Source organism: Physeter macrocephalus, chromosome 14 (genome assembly GCF_002837175.3).
Source record: "Physeter macrocephalus isolate SW-GA chromosome 14, ASM283717v5, whole genome shotgun sequence".
Classification (NCBI taxonomy): domain Eukaryota; kingdom Metazoa; phylum Chordata; class Mammalia; order Artiodactyla; family Physeteridae; genus Physeter; species Physeter macrocephalus.
Genome location: NC_041227.1, coordinates 1,886,438 through 1,907,555, shown reverse-complemented (window position 1 = coordinate 1,907,555; position 21,118 = coordinate 1,886,438). Strand labels below are relative to the sequence as shown.

At 53.5% G+C, this 21,118-nt stretch overlaps 1 protein-coding gene across 4 annotated transcripts in view; it reads left to right on the top strand.

The window, feature by feature from the left end:
* The window catches only part of CDH4 (cadherin 4), a 557,331-nt gene that overhangs the window by 398,733 nt on the left and 137,480 nt on the right, over window positions 1–21,118 (top strand). For all 4 annotated transcript variants that reach the window (XM_024128443.2, XM_028499091.1, XM_028499089.1 and 1 more), the window contains exon 4: window positions 6,965–7,138. In XM_024128443.2, the coding sequence (XP_023984211.1) occupies window positions 6,965–7,138 (174 nt within the window). The remainder of the gene's footprint in view (window positions 1–6,964; window positions 7,139–21,118) is intronic.

The following is a 21,118-nucleotide window of genomic DNA, read 5'->3' as shown; positions in this document are numbered from 1 at the left end:
TTCGGCGGCCATGGCTCACGGGCCCAGCCGCTCCGCGGCACGTGGGATCTTCCCGGACCGGGGCACGAACCCGTGTCCCCCGCATCGGCTGGCAGACTCTCAACCACTGCGCCACCAGGGAAGCCCAGGGATCTGGGAATTTTGAAGCCGTTTTCATATCCACATCGCCTCTTGAGGGCAGTGGCTTCTGCTGGGCCATCTTCTCTGGAGAACAGTGGAGCTCGTTGCACTTTGCAGAAGCAGCCGGGCGTCCGTGGGGTTCCATGTATGGGGTGAGGATAGGGGTGTGTCCAGGGCTCGGGCCAGAGGGGTGGCTTTGGTGGTGGTGAGTGCAGGGCGCATGCGCAGGACCCTGCTTTTTTTTTTTTTTTTTTTTTTTTTTCTCCCCGGCTCTTCAGAAGTGGCAGTTGGGTTTTTGGACTTTTTGTATCTTGTTCATACTTTGCCCCAGCTGCGCCGTGGGTGCAGTTCTTTTTAGTCCCTTATAGTTTCTTTGTATCTGTTGCTCAAGGAGACGTCTGTCCAGGTGCAAGCCCTGCAGCAGAGGGTCCCGGGTCCCAGGTCCCTGCCTGTCTCGCAGTGGGACCCGTCACCTACACTCCCGTCACCAGGAGAGGTGAGCACTACATATCGCTTATTCGCTGCTAAGCAGCTGTCACCCTCCTCAAAGCATGATGGCTGGGAAGGGACTTGCTGCCTTGAAGACAGAGTCTGTATCGTTTATATTCCCCGCTCAGTGTCACTTCGGAGTGTTTTACGAGTCACCTATTTGCTTATACTTGGCTCTTCATAATTCTGTGTTCCTACCAGGCGAGTGGTTGGGTGATAGAAAAAGATGACAGATTATAACTTTTTGCATGTAGATTGGAGGAGGTGCATATGACTATCGTCCTCCCCTGACACTTCCCTCTCTCTCTTTTTTTGTTCCTTTTTCAAAAAAAGAAAAGAAAAAAAAAGAGGCGATCATTTAAAACCTGCCCCAGGTCAGTTTTACATTATTCATCTCTCACTTGTGGATGATGATGGAAAGGAAATGACCCAGCTTCTTCCTAATGTCGGGGAGTCCCTGCAGACCTCACCTAGAAGTCACACTTGATTACGCTCTCATAATCAGACACACAGAGCAACCCTCCTTACAAGGAGAGCAGGCCCGGGCGGGCACAGCGCTGCTGGGAGCTTAAGAAAATAAGATAATGTGCGCGGTGAGAAGCTAAAAAACCAAAGCCGCCTCGGGAAGGCGGGTGTGCAGGTCACTGCTGGGCTCCAGGTTTGGGCTGGGTGCCAGGAGAAGGTGGAAATGATGACTTGTGGGTGAGGGTGGCAGTCGTGCAGCTTGCCCGTGAATCTGGGGCCTCGGCCTTCCCATGAGGATGGAAGACGGTCCTTGTCTCCATTCCTCCCCTTTTCTCTTGAGTTCACTGAACTGTGTTCCTGAGCATGGGGGCTTTGTCACTTTGTCCCTGGAGAGAGAGTGCCTATGCCTGAGACTGGTCCCGAAAAGCTGCCGAGAGAGAAACGCCGAGCCCAGAGACGAGGTGACCTAGAAGGATCTCAGACCCCCGTCCTGGGCTCCCCAGACCCCCACGCGCTATAGACAGAGCGGGTGTACACACCCCTCGAGGGGGACCAGCCCAAGCAACCGCACAGGCACGGGATGGCGTTTTGTCTTTGCAAAGTGCGAGCCCGTTGGGGCAGTGACTCCGTAGCTCACCTGTGTCGCTCAGGAGCGAGACCACCGAACCCCCCAGGCTGTGACGTGAAGAAGCTACGCTCCAGAAGGTACCCCAGCCTTCTGCCCACGCCCCAGCTGCCCCCAAAGCGCAGAGCTCGTCCAGCCCTGGGGCGGGGGGGTGGCACGGAGGCCCAGAGGCAGGAAAAGACTCATCCCGGGTCCCAGGCCCGGTGCTAGGACCCCAGCCTGGGGCGGCTCCTCCCCTAGTAAGTCGCCATTTCAGAGCAGAACGAATCAGATGCTAAGCCCGGCTGATGAAGGCTCAGCGGGAGAGGCCATCTGAAAGGAGAAATGCTTTGTAAACAAGAGCCGATTAAGAGGCAGACGGATTTAGGGCCTCACAAATGGGCGTCTGGCCTCTGCGTGGTCTGTACCTGGAGCCGTGGCCCCTACCCCTCCTCCGCCCCTTTTGGGAAAGGCCCGCTGCGGGCAGAACAGGGCAGACGCATGTCCTGAGCGGTCCTGGCCCCTCGAGATGCCCCTGTAGAAGCCCGTCTGCCACCCCTTCCTGGGGTCAGGGCTCCAAGGGGTCCCCAGGGCCCAAACGCCACCCCACCCCCCGCACACCGTCCCCCGCTCGGCGGCTGCTTGTGGAGCACCAGCTACTCCCTGGGGTGGGCTGGGCTGAGAGTCCCCTCAGAGGACCAGGCGATTTCCTCAGCACTCGCCATGCTGTACATCTGCAGGTACCAGCTTGGCTGGCTCCAAGGCCGGCGCAGCAGTCAGGACCCTCTCCGACCCCCACCAGTGACGAGACCTCTGACCTGGGCTGAACTGCCTGTAAGGAACCAGTGATGTGGGGCCTGGCCAGCCTGTCAGGGCCGGGCTGTTGGTTTTGAGAAAATCGTGACACGTTACATACACAGAGAGAGAAACAAACAAAACACACACGTATGGACACATGTACACACATGCATATGTATATGATACATAGGCACACAGGCACGTACACATATATGTGTGTGCACGTGTGTCTATACGTGCCTGCCCCTCTGCATACATGCGTGTGCCTATTATAGGCCTGTAGGTGAACATGCACATGTATATCAGGAGCATAGAGGCCACATTCACGTTATCACCCGACACCTGCCATCGTTGGCTCAGAAACACGGGTGACCGGGGTGCAGTGGGGAAATCGGCAGCCGTCGTCTGTTCGGAAATACCTTCGAGAGCGGCCAGAAACATGATTTACCGTTAGTATGATTACGCATCGGGGTTTGCGCGCCGCACTCTGGACGGCCTGAGGTCCTCGCGGGTCCAGAAGCACGTGCTCGCCTCCTCAGGTGACGGGTCACTGTCATCGTCGGCGTTCCTCCCCCAGAGAAGAGGGTGTGTCTTCCCAGCTGAAGCTAGTGCAGGTCTGGCATTGATCTTCGCCAGATTTTGTTATTACATTTGTCTCACAGCTTTAAGAAAGTAGCAAATAGGTGCAATTTATTTAAACAACACGATAGGGAAATTAACGCCGTGCAAGCTCAGCCTAAGCAAATGAGGACAAAGCAGGTTTTTAAAAGGAGAACGGCTTGATGAAAACCTTGAAAATTCTGAGTCTAAAATTCAGAGCGGGGCTTCCCTGGTGATGCAGTGGTTGAGAGTCCGCCTGCCGATGCAGGGGACGCGGGTTCGTGCCCCGGTCCGGGAGGATCCCACGTGTCGCGGAGCGGCTGGGCCCGTGAGCCGTGGCCGCTGAGCCTGCGCGTCCGGAGCCTGTGCTCCGCGACGGGAGAGGCCACGGCAGTGAGAGGCCCGCGTACCGCAAAAAAAAACAAATAAAAAATAAAATAAAATAAAATTCAGAGTCTCGGGTGAGCTTCTGCAGGTGCCCAAGCATCAGCGGGCGAGGCAGACCTGCATTCTCTGCGCCGCAGGTGGGAGACGTGGCGGGAGCCGGGACGGCCAGGCTCCACCTCCCGGAGGCCGTGCTTGTGGCCGGGACCCCTGCCCCAGCACCCCACACACGCACGCAGACGCGCTCAGAGCGAACACCAAGCGGGTCCCCTCTGCTGAGGCAGGTGCCTGCGCCGGGTGACCCTCGTTTCCCGTGAGGCCGGGAGCCCCCACAAGGTCACGCGTGTGTGGGACGTGGCAGTCCCCTGGAGGGCTCACTGAGCGCACGCAGCAGGCATCGGCACAGAGGTGGGGAGTCCAGGTGGGAATCTCACCCTTGGCATTTCTAACCTGGAAGCTGACGCCGCGGGAGCTCAGAAATGCCTCTGCTGCTCCGAGGTTTTTCACTGACGTCCTTGGGCCTCTCCGATGGGAATGTCCGTGTCCGCCCAGCCCACTGCACACTGACGCGAGGACCCGTAGAGGGGATGGGGCCTCGTGAAGAAACCCCAGAAGTGAGGGGGGCACACAGACCCTGCCTCTGCCTAAAGAGCTGTGTGGCCTTCAGAAGTTACTTGGCCTCTCTGAGCCGCCCGGTCGCCTCCCTGGTAGAGGGGGGATGACCCTCCTGTAGCCTTGGCAATAGGGCAGATGCAGGCAGAGACGGTTCAGAACGCTCAGGGCCCACAAGGCGTTGGCTGCCCCTGACGCGTGGAGAGCCGTTGTCTGCGTCCTGGCTGCAGGGGAGGGTGGCCAGGACCATCCTGAGCACTGTTCTGTGATGCTCATCAAGGAGCCCAAAGATGACCCCACCCCTGTCATCATGCGAGATGCAGGGCTGGCCACAGGCAGCATCTGTTAGTTTGACTTGAATAGATGCTGAGAGAACGTCATGTTTCCGTAGAAATCGAGGCCGCTGGGGATACACACACCTTGCGTGGATCCTTCTGATGAAGGACGGGAAGAGGCCTGGGGAGCCTTTTGGTTTTTAATTGCTGCAGACTCTTAAGTGCAGGAGCGCAAGACGAAAGACAGCTGGGCCCCTGGTGGGGAAAGCCCCGGTGGTGGGGGTGGGGGGGGGTCTCTCTGGAGTGTGGCTTGTCCAGATGGATTTTTCCATTGATGTAGCATCGAGTTTGGCGTTCAGGACCGATATGATTGTTTGTTTGTTTGAATTAGTTTTGTCTACGGGTGTCTAACTTATTTCTATGCAACTTTTTGCAAAAGGGAGTGGGGAAGGTCCAGCGGGCAATGCCAAGACCAACAGGTTCTCACTGGGTGGCGCTCAGCTGGAGGGTGGGGACCCCGCCATGATTGGAGAGGGGCCGCCGCCTAGGGCCTCCAGCCAGCTCTGTCCTCTCTGGCTTGGGCTGTCCTGGTCCGAGGTCCATATCTGCCGTGTGAGCTCTCCTATGCTCCTGGCTCAGAGTGAAATGAACATCAACCATGAGAACGGTGCAGAGGCAGCCACGCGGGGCACCTTGAAAACGAACATGGAGGCGATATGGGTGTAGATGTCTTGTGTATACGTGAGTCCCGTTAGCTTTTCTGATTATACAATTTCATGTACATTATAACATTCAGAAATACAGAAAGGTAAAAGGAATAAATTAAAATAAAAACTCACTGGTGACCAGAGAAAACCAGAGTTTACCTTTCTATGTATTTCCTTCCAATCTTTTCTCTGTCCTTTTAAAAAACATGAGGACTTATGCTGCCTGTATACTTTGGCGCCATTTCTCCCCTTCCTATTAGTGTATGGAATTTCTTCATATCTTCAAAGAGTAACTTCTTTTTTTTCCTAATTCATCTTTATGGAGTATAATCGCTTCACAATGCTGTGTTAGTTTCCGCTGTACAACAAAGTGAATCAGCTAAATGCATACATATATCCCCATATCTCCTCCCTCTTGTGTCTCCCTCCCACCCTCCCTATCCCACCTCTCTAGGCCGTCGCAAAGCACCGAGCTGATCTGCCTGTGCTATGCGGCTGCTTCCCACTAGCTAGCTATTTTACATTTGGTAGTGTATATATGTCCATGCCACTCTCTCGCTTCGCCCCAGCTTCCCCTTCCCCCGCCCCGTGTCCTCAAGTCCATTCTCTACGTCTGCGTCTTTATTCCTGTCCTGCCCCTAGGTTCTTCAGAAACTTTTTTTTTTTTTTTTTAGATTCCATATAGATGCGTCAGCATACGGTATTTGTTTTTCTCTTTCTGACTTACAGAGAGTAACTTCTAACGACAGGTAGTATCCCAAGACATGAACGTAGTGTAATGCATTTCAATATTATTTACCACCATCAGACTTCCAGAATTTTTTCCTGGTATTTTTACTATTTCACATATACATAATGTTATTATAAAGACAACCACAATGAACATCTTTATTTGGAAGGCTTTGTCCACACGCAGTTTCGCTGGGACAGGTTTCCAGCTGTGGAGTTACGGGGTCAAAAGCGAGGACGATTTCTGAGGCTCCTGGTGGTTGTTGGCAGAATGCTGCTGCCAGCAGTGAGGAGCCCCATTGACTTCAGAGCAGCCGACATTCAGTCCCGCTGGTTCCCGCCAGGCATGGGCTCTTATCAGTCTAATTTCCATAGCAACCCTCTGAATTCAGTGCTGTTATTACCAAGCCCGTTTTATAAAAGAAGTAGCTGGAGCTGAGAGAGATTAAGGGACTTGCCCCGTGTCACATGAATCTTTGGATGCAGGTAAACATAAGACACCAGGTCTGTTTAACGCCAAATCCCACACCCTCAACCATCACCCTCTGCTGACTCACTCACAACACGCTCCTCAGGGGGGAGGATTCATTTTGTTTACTCTTGTCAGTTTGATGGGTGAGGAGGATATATTGCTTTAATTTGTGTTGTTTGATGACTGGACATTTTTCATGAGTTTATTGATCCTTTGTATTTATTTTGCTGTTAATTATCTATTTGTGTCTTTTTCCTGTTATAATAAAGTTCCAATTTTTTCTTATTGATTTGTAGGAACTCTTTATGTAATCAGGCTCTTAGCTCTTTGTCAGATTTGTTGTAAATTCATCAATTGCTTTTAGGGTATGTTTTCGTAAACAAGGGTTTTAAGTTAAAATGTATGAATATTTTCCTTTGTAATTTTTTCCATTGTTTTGGGCTTAAAAAGCCCTGATGTACTGGTTAAAGAGACAGCTATATTCTCTTCTTTGTTTATGGTTTCTTAACACCCATTTAATCTGTAGTCCATTTCTTTGTAGAGATGAGGGTCTTGCTAGATTTTTTTCCCTAACACGTCCCCACTTTTCCCAACACCATCCAATCTTTCCCTGGATCTAGGATAGTACAAATTCTAACAGATGCCTTTTCCTCTGCAAAACCTAACCAGGCTTCTTTTCCTCTTCTCTCCCTTCCAAATATCGCTGCAGAAAGGAAGGAGGAGTGCAGCCCTGGACCCTGTCCAGCTGCCGAATGACACGCTGTTGCCGTGGCCGCAGCACCAGAGCTCCAGTGGGCTGAGGCGGCAGAAACGGGACTGGGTCATCCCACCCATCAACGTGCCAGAAAACTCCCGCGGACCCTTCCCGCAGCAGCTGGTGAGGGTAAGTGGAGACCCTCCTGCCGGTGGGGAAGCTCTCGGCTTTAGCCCCTGCCTCTCCCGGGATCTCGCGAATCAAGTCTGATGGGCTTGTTCCTGGAGCCTGGGACCGGCTCTGCACTGGGTGTCTAAGAAGGTCAAGATTTTGCCTTTTCAGTAATGAGATAAGTAATACACAGAACAGAGAAAAGTCAGAAGGGCAGTTGCGTCCTCCAGGGTGGACGGGCCTGCTTGCGTTGGGTCCTCTCTCTCCGGTTACTGTCCAGTGACTGCTCTGGTGTGTGGAAGGAGATGGGACGGAGACTTGGTTCATGGCCTTTGACCTCTGACACCTTCCTTTGGTCTGCACGTTCACACTTTTTCCCGATCATGACTAAGATATTGAATGGAGAATGATGGCTTGTCCGCGCTGACCATGATCTTGGTGAAAAGTCAGAGGTGCTGAGACTGAGCCTGAGGTGCCAGGGGGCAGTTCTGTGTCCCTTCCCTTAGGGTCACCTGCTCCCAGCAGCCACCACGAGGTTGCTTTTCCTGAAGGACAGAAGGACTCGTTTTACAAATTTGTTTTTCAATGATCAAGGCCATCAACTGCATTATCTTCTTCCCTTTGAAGGAAGATTGCAACCCAATCTGAGCAACAATTTGATAAAGTGGTGGTGAGAACCCCATTAAACAATCCCATCCGTGGCCAGCGCCTCTCCCCACCTGTGGAGCTAGGGCCCCTCGAGTGTTATCAAGGCGTCGGCTTCATTCCTTGGCCTGATTGGTCTGTTTTGTTTCCTGTTCTTTTTGATGCAGAAAGCTGGGGGGGCGGGTATTAAAATGCAGAGATGAAGCAGCGAACCTCGCAGGGCCCCCCAGGTCAGACACCCCACCATACACACCACAGCCACGGAGCCGTGTCGTGACTCTCGCCCTGCCTTCACCACATGTGACGCCGTGACTTAGTTTGGTCTTTGTTCCTGTTTCTGGCCAGAACTCGTAAAACCCGTGCAGTTTCCTAAATGATAAGAGTGAAAAAGATGTCTGCAGGCGTCTGTAGCAAACCCCTTCTAGCACACCTGAGCTTATGTGCATGAGGGAACTTTTGGGAAGTCCCAAGGGAACCTAAGGCCGGGGCTAGCTGCCAGGGGTACCAACCCTGTGACTGCAGGGCTGGGACCTTCCCTTTCCCCTTCCCCCACGCTGCCCGCCCCAGGAGGGAAGAGGGGCTGGATGTTGAATCAGTCACCAGGGGCCCATGATGTAATCAATCATGCCTACGTAATGAAGTCTCCATAAAAACCCAAAAGGACGGGGTTCAGAGAGCTTCTGGGGGGTGAACACATGGAGATTCAGTGAGAATGGCACTCGGGGAGGGTGTGGAGGCTCCGAGCACCTTCCCACACCTCGTCCTACGCCTCTGCCATCTGACTGTTCCCGAGTCATACCCTTTACAATAAACCAATAATCTAGTGAGTACACTGGTTTTCTGAGTTCTGTGAACTGCTCTAGCAAATTAATCAAACCCAAGGAGGGGGTTGTTGGAACCTCAGATTTACAGCTAATTGGTCAGAAGCTCAGGTGACAACCTGGACTTGGCAATTGACGTCTGAAGTGGGAGTGTCTCGGGGCACCGAGCCCTTAACCTGTGGGATGGACGCCCTCTCCGGGGAGATGGTGTCAGAGTTGAGTTAAATGGTGGCACCCCCAGCTGCTGTCGCAGAGAATGGCTGCATGTGGTGACACCTCTGGCGTCAGAAGTGCTGTGTGTGGCAGTCGTGGAAAAAAGGAGGAGCCAGGAGGGTGTGTCCAGCTCAGCATATCACCGAACACAAGTGTGTGTGCCTTTCGCACGGGGGAGGCCAAACAAACCAAAATGTTGGAGTCTGGAGCAGAGAAGGGTTTCCTGCAGGGCCGAGCAAGGAGAATGGGCGGCTCGTGCTCAAAAACGCCAAACTCCCTGATGGTTTGGGGGGAGAAATTCTTATAGGCAAAACTTGGGGTGAGGGCTGCAGGGTGTGTGACTTTCTTCCGACTGGTTGCTGGTGAGGTAACAGGACGGGGCTCTAGGAATCTTGTGCTCAGCCTGGAGCTGCCATCCTCCACCTGGGTGGGGTCCTCAGTTCCTGCAGAAGAACTGAAGGTACCGTTACGTATATTCCTTGAGCAGGAACCAGGATCCTGCTTCGATCTCTGCATGTAGCGTGATTGTTTCGCCCTTGGTTTCCGCATTCCCTTACTTCCCTGGTTAGCAAGTGTTTGCATCTGCTCTTTGGTATTCAGGAAGGTCTAGGAGACTGAAGCCCTTTTCCTGCAAGTAAGAAACAGGGGACATGGAAAGGCTTTTGTGACCAGGAGGGCCCCATAGGATCCTGCTGAGTTTCAGTCACACAGAGCCGCCCTCCTGCCTCAATCCCCTGGGATGGGAGTTCACTTCCAGAGCCATCACCCGCCCTCGAGCGGCCTGCCTGGGAGGGCGAGATCACGGCGAAACGGAGGTAAGGACCGGAGGGAGGCACTCAAGCATCGACCCCCCGAGCCCGGGCGCAGTTTCCCAGACTGAGCGTCCTCCAGGCCTAGGGGCCAGGCCCAGGGCACAGCCCATGCCGATGGGGGTGCCAGTGACTCGGCTCTGGGGCCCCCCCCAGCCCTCGAGGCCCTTGCCGCGTCAGACTGCCACTTGCCATTTACTTAAGATTTTCTCTAGTAGTTCATTTTCAGTAGGAATAAATTTATTCTAAAAGGAGGCTTTATTAGCTCACAGTTGGAAAGCCGGAGGTAGTTGTTACGACGGAAGTTGACTGTAAAACAAGCATAAAGCAGAGAAAACATAGCTCTGGGGTGGGTGGGGGTGGGACATGCAAGTGTTGACGTGTCTTAGATACACTGGAGCCAGAAGCTTCCTCTCAAGTGTCATCAGTGTTGAGAGCAAATTGGACAGGGAGTCAGGTTTTCATTGTGTGAGCCAGTTTTATTGAAGGCCTTGGGCTGTACTCCCCAAAGGTCATCTCTAGTAGAAATTTGTCCATCTAACTCAGGGATTGGCAAACTTTTTCTTTTTTTTTTTTTTAACATCTTTATTGGAGTATAATTGCCTATAGTAGGTCCTTGTTGATTATCTATTTTTTTAATAAATCTTTTTTGGAGTATAATTGCTTCACAATACTGTGTTAGTTTCTGCTGTATAACAAAGTGAATCAGCCGTATGTATACATATATCCCCATATCCCCTCCCTCTTGCGTCTCCCTCCCACCCTCCCTATCCCACCCCTCTAGGTGGTCACACAGCGCCGAGCTGATCTCCCTGTGCTATGCGGCTGCTTCCCACTAGCTATCTGTTTTACATTTGGTAGTGTACATATGTCCATGCCACCCTCTCACTTCGTCCCAGCTTACCCTTCTCCCTCCGCGTGTCCTCAAGTCCATTCTCTACGTCTGCGTCTTTTTTCCTGTCCTGCCCTGAGGTTCTTCAGAACCATTGGCAAACTTTTTCCGTAAAGGACCAGGTAGTAAATGTTTTAGGCTTTGGGAGCCTGCCGACTGGCCTCTGTCGAAACTCTTCTACTCTGCCTTTGTAGCGTGAAGGCGGCCCTCGGCAATATGTAGACCAATGGGCGTGGCTGGGTTCCAATAAAACTTTATTTACAAAAACAGGCGGTGGGCCCGATTTGACCCGCGAGCCAGATCCACTTCATTTCCCAAACCCCGGAGCGTCTGGCCGAGTCATCCTCACCAACACTCGACGCTCGGCAGGAAGCTTGTAGTGATGGGTGAGTCTGCAGTGAGCCCCGAGGGGGCGTTTGCTCACTCACACACGTGCATTTGTCAGGCATGTTGCCGCCACTGGGATACTCTGTCGTCCTGGCTCTCAGAGCTTTCTCAGAGTTGATGATATGGGTACCAATACGAGGAATTTCCCTCCTCTGTGCCCAGTCGTACCCAGGCCTGTGAAAGGTCCCAAAAGGGGAGAAGGCCACTGTGGGCAGAGCCCTTGTCCTGCAGGGGTTCCCAAGATCTGCTGGGTCGGTTGGTCCCGCCACGTCTGTCCTCTGCCGGACAGTGGAGGAAAGACACCCGTGCGCCTCCAGCCTGACCACTGCCCGCGGCCCCGAGGCAGAGAGGTCGGGTCTGGCAGTAGGAGAGGGGAGAGCCGGCTTCCCCCGGGTAGCAGGTGTTCGCGCCCCACGGGCCTGGGGCCGTGTTGAGGGGGCACAGTCGTCTCACGAGGCCACAGTGACGTCTGTGTGCCCTGATGGGGGGCGTGCACCGCTCTGAAGCAGGGAAATGAGCCCCCTCCCCAGTGAACGCAAACCTCGCAAAGTCCGGCAGGCAAGCAGCGACGGCGGGAGCTCTCGGGCCCCTGCACACGCAGGCTCCTGAGGACTCTCCTTGCCGGTGATGTTTCTAAGCTGGAGCCGTGGGGACAGGAGGTGCGGGCGTGGCGTCCGGCGTGCGGTGAGCAGAGCTGCGCGCTCCGCCTGCCGGGAGCCAGCAGCCGCTGCCCAGACCCACTGAGGGGCGGCCTCTCCTGTCCTCTAGTCGGCAGTGTTGCTGTGGTTTGGAGAGACCGTGTCCTCTGCTGCTCGGAACCCCCGACGCGTCCGCAGCCCCTGGAGGGAGGCTACCTCCGGGTGGACGTCTGCTCCAACGCGGACTGCAGGGAGGGCTGGCGCTCTGACGGGCGTTCCCACAATCTCAGAAACCTAACAGAACAGAGGTTTATTTCTTGCTCCTGGGAAGGTCATTTGGGGGCTGTCATGCGGGGCGCCAGGGGGAGGAGCGCAGGATCGGCTGGGCCTGGCCGCGGGAAACACCATTCCCGCCTGAATTCCATTGGCCAAATTGCAGGGGACCCCGGGGAACGCGGCCCAGCTCTGTGCCCAGAAGGAGGGGTACGTGTGGGAAACGGCTGCGTGCTGCCCCACGGGGTTTCCCCAGACGAGAAAGTGCGCGTCCTTTCGGCTCGAAGGGCCCCACTGCGCCAAGGAAGGGGGTGGTCTAGGTGAGCGATCAGACCTGACTCACCTGCCCTTCTCCAAGCCTGGTCTCTCTTTACCCCACTGTCCCGCTGTACTTCCTCCGTAGCACTTAGTACAGTCTGACGTCATGCCTGCTATTTATTCATCCAAGGACAGGCCTCCTGAAGGCAGGGGCCCTGCCTGCATCTCTGTGCTGTAAACGGCAGGCACTACGTGTGTCGAATGAATGAATAAATGAATGAGGGAGGGAGTGATTGCAGCAATCCCGATGGCAAACGCTGTCCCGGGCGCCCATGGGCTCACACAGCATGCTGGCCGTGGCATGTGGCATTTGTGGGGGGATCCTGGCACTGCTTCCTCTGGAGTCGGCCTCCAAGCTGAGCTGATCCTTATGGGGAGATGGTATCTCCAGCAGACGGAAAATGGAATCTCCATTACGGTTTCTGTAAAAGATTTGTTTTCCCAATGGATTCCAAGTCATTACGGGAGAACTCAGCCCAGAAACTCATGCAGGCAGACGCACACACGCGTGCGCACCCCCCCCCCCACTTCACACGTGCACGCACCCTCGTGTGCTCACCGTCTGCCCCCGCTCCCTCCCTCGCTCCTCCTCCCCTCTTTCTCCCTTAAACTCTTACCGAGCACAGGCGAGGGTTTGGGGCGCTTTTCTACCCCGCTTGTGTCTGCAGGAAGTCGATGAGTTTCCTGTCAGTGTTTTTTTTTGGGGGGGGGTGTTGCTGCCCCGAAAGAAGCCCAAATCACAGCAAGCGTGACTACAGCTTGATGGGAGTGGGAAGCTGAGTGTGGAGCTCCGGAGGTTCAGCTGGGATCAGCTGCAATTCTGTGCTCACTACGCCGCGTTTCCTTCTGATAAGATATGTTAAATGAAAAAGCGGGACGGAGAGCAGCCGGCAGAATGTTCTTCCCCCAAAACCTCTGTCACTTACAGGCGTTTTCCTTGGAAAGAGTATCTTGCCTCTTCGTGAGCCTTCGCTGGGCCATTCAGGGAGAACAGACCCTCGCTGAGCGTTCGCTCGCCCCGCCGAGGGGGCCCCGGGCAGGGCGAGGCGGCTATTGCTGGCAGGGCTGCGGGGAGCCGTGACGTCCCTGGCGAGGCCGGTGCGCGCTGCCGGTGCCACGCCCAGCAGAATTAGAGCGCGCTCTCAGCGAAGCGGTGAGTGAGGAGATGCAGCCGCTCCATGGCGACAGCACTCAGAAGATCCAGGCTGTCCTCTCAGAAGGGACGAGGAACCAAGTCACAGTCGCTAAGCTGATCCCCTGGGAAGCTGGGTAGAGGCTTTTCATTATGGGGGGATCATGGGGAACGGCAGGAGGGGACACCCGGCACACGTTAACAGGAGACCTTCCTGCTCCCAAATTCCAGCCCTGGGCTCTGGACAGAACAGTTTGGGGCCATCCATGGGTGCCAGGCACCGCGCAGTCACTGGAGGCTCAGAAGGGAGAGAACACAGAGCCCTTTTGTGGCCTCAAGAGCCGCCAGGCATCAGCTTTCTGTCTGCCATCCCGAATTTGGTCCCTTCCCAACCTCGGTTAGGATTCCTTCACATGTAGACTAGAGGAGGGTTTTAAAAACACACTTGCTTTTCCAGCATGGATGTTAGGTTTGACTTCCGGCAAGATTTAGAATGAGAATCAAATCAAACTTTTAGAAAGAGGATGCATTTCTTAGCTGAGTCTAATAAAAATTGGGAATTTGTTAACTTGAGAGGTGGTCCAGGGTGACTGTGGGAATCCGCTGTAGGTGATGAGGAGGAAGGTAATGCTCTCGGGAGACGAGTCCTTTAATTTTGGAAGTTGACATTTTACCAGACAAGAAGTCACGCAGAGCCATCCTCGGGGTCCCTGCCAGAGAGCCTGGCAAGGGCGCTCTAAATAGAAGACTCTGGAAGGAAGTCCTTACATCATCGCTTAGCATGAAGGATGGTCTCTTGGAAAAGGCGAGCAGGAGACCCTTTCTAGAGTAGGGACGTCGAGAGCTCGGCTGCAGGTGGCTTGGAAAGGGTCGTAAAATTCAGCCCCTCACATCTGACAATCCAAATGATCCTGAACCAACTGAAGTCAAAAGTTTTCTTCACAGTTTCTTGACAATTCTGTGCCCGTTTTGTGCACGCGCACCACATAGCCTCACATCCAACCACGAGTATTTATCGACCTTTTGCGTAAATGGAGGATGATCTGGGTTTGGGGGACAAGAGCTCAGGACCTAGTTTTGTGATGAAATGTGCCCTGGGCTGGGGTCTGCATTATGAGACGTGTGACAGGGAGATGGTGAGTGAGCCCGTATACTCTCCATAAATGTGGATCGGATGTATAAATACATGTGATGGAGCTGGCTGAATTTTAACTCAATGTTATCCTACAAAATGTCTGCTGGGTGACCTAGCAGTGTAATTGTCACTGAGTCCACCTAGGAACCTATTTTTCTGGTACTCTGAAGGTGTCCATCCATGAATGAATAACTGACATGGTCATTATGCACCTTCTCATGGAAGAAAGTGACCTTTCAAAGCACGATGTGTGTGTGTTGTTCCCTTTCCGTCATTTCCCCTTTGTCCCCAGGGGAAAACCTAACCCTGGAGCACATCACACGGGACCCCATGATCTGACTCTGCCCCTTGGTGCACCAAACTCCAGCCATGCTGGGCTACTTGTAGCTTCCAGTCCTGATCACACCCTTGGTTACCTGGAGTCCTGTGTTTTCCCCCTGTACCTGACACCCCCCAAGCTGGCTACTTCCTGCCTCCTTTAAGAATGCCCCACTTCTCAGGACCAACACGGGTCCTCCCCATTGCCTGCCATTGTGGTAGAGTTTTTGACATTGTTTTTTCAGTGATTATAGGTCTGTCTCCCCAGTAAATGTAAAGGGCCTTGAGGGATAGTTCACCTGTCAGGCACAGCAGCAGGGACAGAGTAGATGTCATTAAGTACTTATTGAGTGAATGAATGATACAGCCATCATGCCCACCTCTACTAGTCAGCCTTTCACGATCATTATGAAGATGGTTAGGTTAGATAAACAATCCTTGAAATAATGAAATTGGAAGTTCTGTTTCTGGTAACGGTGGAGTAGTTTATATCAGACTAACACTCCTCAAATTACGATTATAAACTCTAGGGGAAATTCTTTGATAAAAACTATTTGAAGTAACTTGAGAGTGATGAATAGTATAGGCAGAAACTGTAGGGGACTCCACCCATGAAAAGAAAACAGCACTGGGTGAGACCTGTGTTTATATGGCTTTCCCTTTGAGAGCACCCCCCAGTCCATCCTTGCCTCAAAGTATGGCTAGATCTCACGAAGAAACCCGGTCTTACTGGCCAGAGGAGTTGGAAGATGGGGTTTAGAACTGACAAAGCAGCCGGAATGTGAGGGGATAAGTCCTATAAAATATGTAGCCACAGATGGAGACTCCCAGATACACTTATAAGCTCTGTCCAGCTCCTTGGCTACCCCTTAAACCGTGCACGCACAAGGAGAACTCCAAAGAACCCAGAGAAAAGCAACAGCTAGAAGATTGAAAGCGCAGAGAAGAGACTTCAGCTGCTGCCTACGGCAAGGTAAACAGAGTTAAATTTCGGTCCAACCAAGTTAACAGCCTCCAGAGAGAGATAACAGAACCAGATTCTCTGTATAATATCATCTACAATGATTACAGTGATCAGTATCCAAACAAAAATTACTAGACATGCAAAAAAAAACAAAAAAGGAAAACGTGACCCATAATTAGGCAAAAACCGCTCACGGGATCTAACCCTGAGGTTACCCAGATACTGGAATTAGCAGCAAGGCCTTTAAAGTATCTCTTATAAATAGGCTCAAGGACTTAAAGGAAAATATGGTCAGAATGAATGAATACATTGAGAATCAGAGCAGGAAGATGGAAACTCTAAAAATATAACCAAATGGACATGGTAAAACTGAAGAGTATAATGTCTCTAATGAAAAACACACTGGATGGGCTTACAAGTAGATTGTAGAAGGCAGAAGAAAGGTCAGTGTGTCAATCGATAAAAATTATTTAGTCTGAAGAATGGCAGGGGAGAGGATTGAAACACACAGAGTTTCAATGGGACAAAATGAAGTGGCCTAACGTGTGTAACTGGAGTCCCAAAAGGAGAGGAGAGATAGTAAGGTAGGGAAAAGGGTTGAAATTTCCCCAAATTTGATGGAGGAACAAACTTATATATCCAAGAAATTCAGTGCATCGCAAGTAGGACAAATACAAACAAAGCCATACCTTGATTATAGTCAAACTGCTGAAACTCTAAAACTAGAGAGAAAACCTTGAAAGCAGAGGAAAAATGCAGCACAAACAAAGGACCACAGTGGGAACAAGGGCTGGCTTCTCTTTAGAAGTGATTGAGGTCTCTGGGCAATGACATTTTCAAATTGCTGAATGAAAAGAAACCATCAACCAAGAATTCTGTATCCAGGAAAAAAAAAAAATCCCTCAAAATTGAAGGTGAAATAAAGGCATTTCTGATCAACAAACTTAAGGAACTCATTAGCATCAGGCCCACGTTAAGTGGTAAAGGATGTCCTTTTGGCTGAAAAGAAATGACACCAGTTGGAAATTCAGATCTACGGGAAGGGATGGAGAACATCAGAGAAGATAAATGTGTGGGTTAACATAAAAGCCTGTATTTTTTTTTCTCTTGACTTATTTAAAATCCAGCGGACCATTTAAAGCAAAAGTATAGCACTTTTGCTATACTTGTGGGGTTTATAAGCCTTGCTTGTTGGGGGAGGTTGTCTGATGCACACTGCAGTGTAACTGGGACTTGCCCCTCCCCCAGGTGCCCGAGGGCCCTCCCCCAGGTGGACGTTGCCCTCCTCAATTTCAGCATACCTCCCTTTCAAGGAGTCGCCTGGGAGCAGGTTTCAGGCAGACGCAGCTGCTTTCTAAGAGGCAGAGGCTTCAGATGCTCCAATTCCTAACCTCTCTCGTGGATCTTTAAGGCCCGTTCTGCAAAGCCAGAAACGCGTGTGGGTGAATGAAGAAGAAGAAGTGGATTTTCTCAGACTGAAGCCTCTGGGAAGAAACTAAGAGCAGGGCTTGCTCCAGGAGTTTGCTTGTGTCTGGGTTTTCACCCCCATAGATAGATCTTAACAGATGGCGGAAATGTCACCTCTGCCTTCACCACACCATCCACTGTTGTGAGGGTCACTGGAACAGAAGGAACCATGAACAACTGAGGAAGAGGTTCCAGGGGCTCCAGCTCATCCCCACCAGGAGCCGTACCTCCTTGAGGAGGTGCTCAAGTATTTGGAGATGCATTTTCGTAGAAACAGCGGGACTCCTTCCCCAGTGAGGGGACGGGGGTGCCCATCACGTCACCCGCGGTGCAGGGTCCACCCCCTGCCCAGCCCGCCGTGGGGAGGGTCTGGCACCATCAGCCCCCACGTGGTGTCGGTTCCGAAAGAGCAGCCCCAGCACGGACGTGCCATCGGGGGTCTTCCATGGCAGCCTGCAGGCCTCCCTGTGATTATACACGCAGTCGAGACCTGCGGGGAGTGTGCACCGTCCTCGCAAAAGCCAGAGGGACACGAAGAAAGCGTCGTTGAACGACTCAGCCGCCTTGGGTTCTGTGATTTAATCAATCACGCGGAAGAAACGTACAGATCCCTTTGTGTTTACCGGTCCCTCATCTGAGCAGAAAATGTTCCCTTTCTTGAATCGCTTTAATGGCTATATTTATGCAGCTGAAAGTTCCTTGAGAAATGAAAGTAAAATCAAATTGCTGCAAATGCTCAGATAATTTATCAGAGAATATTCAATTAGAATATATTAATATTTTAGATTTCCATCATTAATTTAATATTCAGAAATTTAATTTAGTCGTTGAATTGCTGTAGCACCCTGGGTGGATGGGAGCTTAGGATGAGGGCTCCATGCACCTGCCGAGCATGGTCAGCTCCCAGGGGGCTCCCCCAGACCGTTTCCTGCCAGCCAGGGTTCTGCCTCGGCCCCAGGGCCTCGTGTCTGCAGACCAGACGTCGTCCCCAAGCGTGGGCACGATCCACATGTGTGGTTGGGACTCACTGTCAAGACCAAGGAGGAGGTTGGACTGATCAGGGCTTGGAATATTCCATAGCTCGGGGAACAGTGCCCCGTAATTGAGGGAGGAGGTGTCTGTGAGGGTGAAACCTGTTTCTCCGCCACGCCCAGCCGGCAGGACTAGTTCATCGTTCTTTTACTCCCAGCTCACCTCCGGGACAACGTGGATGTTACCGGGGAAGCCGACGTCTGTCCCCTCAGGTTTCCACACTGATGACTGTGGTCCTGGGGCTGCTGCAGGGCGGGCCTCTGGATAAACTTCAGAGGAGGTACAGACGTTGGAGTACGTCGGGGCAGGGTTGCCAGTGGCCCCTGCCTGGAAGGGACACCCTTCGTTCCTCGGCGTGGCTGTCTTTCTCGTACGAAATGATGACAGAAGGTCGTGGTGAAGGTCATCTGTTCATCATCCCATGTTCGTTAAGCCTGCACGTACATACTGAGCACCCCCCTGCTGTTCTAGGCTCAGAGGACGCACAAAGACACATAAGAGGCAGAGAGAGCCCAGCTCTCCCATAGTTTATGTTCGGGGAGAAAGATAAGCTACCGATGATTACCTATTAGGGACCAGGGGGTGTGGGATGCGGGTGGAGTTCCCATCACACGGTGGCCCAGCAGCCTCCTCTGGTGCGAGAGCAAGTGCAGCGGCAGAAGAACCATGGTGCTCCCGAGGGGAACAGCTTTCTAGGCAGAGGGAACAGCAAATGCGAATGCTCAGAGTCTTGGAGAAAAAGAGCCAGGAGGTCAGAGTGGCTGAATGGAGACGGGCAGAGAGAGGGTGAGGGTGATGAGGTGAGGGAGCGTCGGGGCCAGGTCATGAGGTGCTTGCCCTGCAGGGGCACGAGCTCCAGTTGGCTGCAGTCCCCACCACCCCCTGATGCCTCCCTCGCCCTGCATCACTGTACTGGTTGGGCCCCATGGGCACCGGGCAGTGTCCCCACTTTGGGCTGCACTGAGCAGCTCTAAGAGGAACAAGCGCACAAACATCCCGCCAGCACGTTCCTGGGAAAGACGGGACGTGCTCCCGGGCACAGAGCATCAAACAAGGGTGCGAGTAGAACACGGGGGCCAGGGGCCTCGGACCTGTCCGGTGGGATGGTCGGGGTGAGGGCCCACTTAGAGTGCTTGTATTCTATTTCGGCTTCTCAGGAAGCCCGTGGGCCGTTTCACAGTAGGTATGTCAGCAGGAGCGCCAGGGCCTGTTGCAGGAGCAACACCCCCAAATCTCAGTGCTACCTGCACAGCGGGCTGCGGGCCCTCCCGCCCTCCTTCCCCCCGGCACGGCTCCGCAGTCCAGGCTGCTCCAGGGCAGGGCACAGCTGGCCGCGGAGGTAAGCACAGGCCGTTAACGCAGCCACCTGGAAGTGACGTCACTGCCGTGCCACGTCATTGGTCCACGCAGGCCACGTGGCATGACCTGGCTTCCAGGGGTGAAAGCGAGCGTCATCGCAGGAGGAATATTGTGACGAGAGCTGGGGCCAGGCCGCAGCGCAGGGGGGAGGTGTGATGTGCTTCAGGTTTTGAGAGAGGGACGAGGGGCCCTGTGGGGCTCTGCTTCTGGGTGGAGAGGACAAGAGCAGGACCGGCTCCAGCTGCCCTGCAAGGCCTCTTCGCGGCGTAGGGTCTGCTAGTCTCCACGCGGCCACTCGGGCCAACCTGGGGAATGATGAGAGGCCATGTCCGCTCTGCGTTTGCGCCGCTTTGGCGCATCTGCTGCAGGACGACCCGATGCTCGCGACCCTCAGAGAACGAGGGGCTCCCTTTGGTCGCCCTGCGTCCGCCCCGTGGCCAGGGGCCCTGGAGCTTCCGATGATCAGTGCGCGTGTGGTATGAGAAGCAGCTGCAGGGTGACCACCAGAAGGACACACACCCCCCCCCGGGGTGGTCGCCGACGGGGGTCCTTGCAGGGTCCGGGGAGGGAGAACGCACGGTGCAGCTTTCTTTGTCTGAGACGCCCCCAGGCTTGGGAGGGAACTGACCGCAGAGGACACCGCTGCAGATAGAAGCCCATCTCTCCGGGGTCGTCCGGGTGCCCATAGCAGGTGCTCCCTGGACCCGAGAGGGAGCAGCCCTCAGGCCGCCTGCCTTCCTGGGATGGCGGCAGGGAGCCCTCACCAGGCACGCGGTCCTGCAGGAGGCCCAGTCGAGTTTCTGATACTTGCTGTTTCCTGATAATGGCTTCCAAACGGCTGACATTTAATTTTGAAGACTCTTCAGAACTGAACGGAACCAGGCCGGGGCGCGGGGGGAGAGGGAGGGCATCTGTCTCCACAGAGCTGTCAGCTGGACGACCGGACTTCCCCTCACCGAAACAGGGCACGGAGACGCTGGCTTAAAAGCAAAGCCAGTCGGAACAGATAGCGTCGGGGAGGGTCGTGTCTGGGAGCTCGGGCTGCCTCTGAGCTACAGGAGACAGCAGCAGATAGTGCTGTGGTTCCAGCCTCCCTGGTGAGGCCAGAGCAGTCAGACTTCCGTCTCCAGGGTTGTTCTTTAAAATGACGCCCGAGAGACAGACTGTGTTGACGGCCCGGCTTGTGGCTGGACTGCCGTGTGCTTTGTTTGCTTCTGGCTACAGTCCTGTCCAAGAGCGCCTGGGTCTCAGGCCACCGCGGCCCCGGGCTCAGGGTCCTCTCTGTATCAACCATCGGGAAACGGCCTCAGAGCTGGGCTGTTTTAATCGAACCCGAGAGGCCTAAAGAGGCATTTGCACCTGCACTTAGGTTTTCAGCCTGCTGGGCTGCTTGGCGATTGAGTTACGTGTTTGATTTGGGCTTTGGGGCTTCGTGAGCTGTTAAATGCTTATTTAAGTCAAGAAGCTGATTTCATTTTCCTGAAAAGTGGGGAGATAAAAACAAGAAAAGCCATGGAGCCTCAGTGTCTGTTTGTTCAAAGCAAAACTAAGCAGACAGCTAAGCAGCCTCTTGAGGAGGCCTGGGCCCTCCAAGG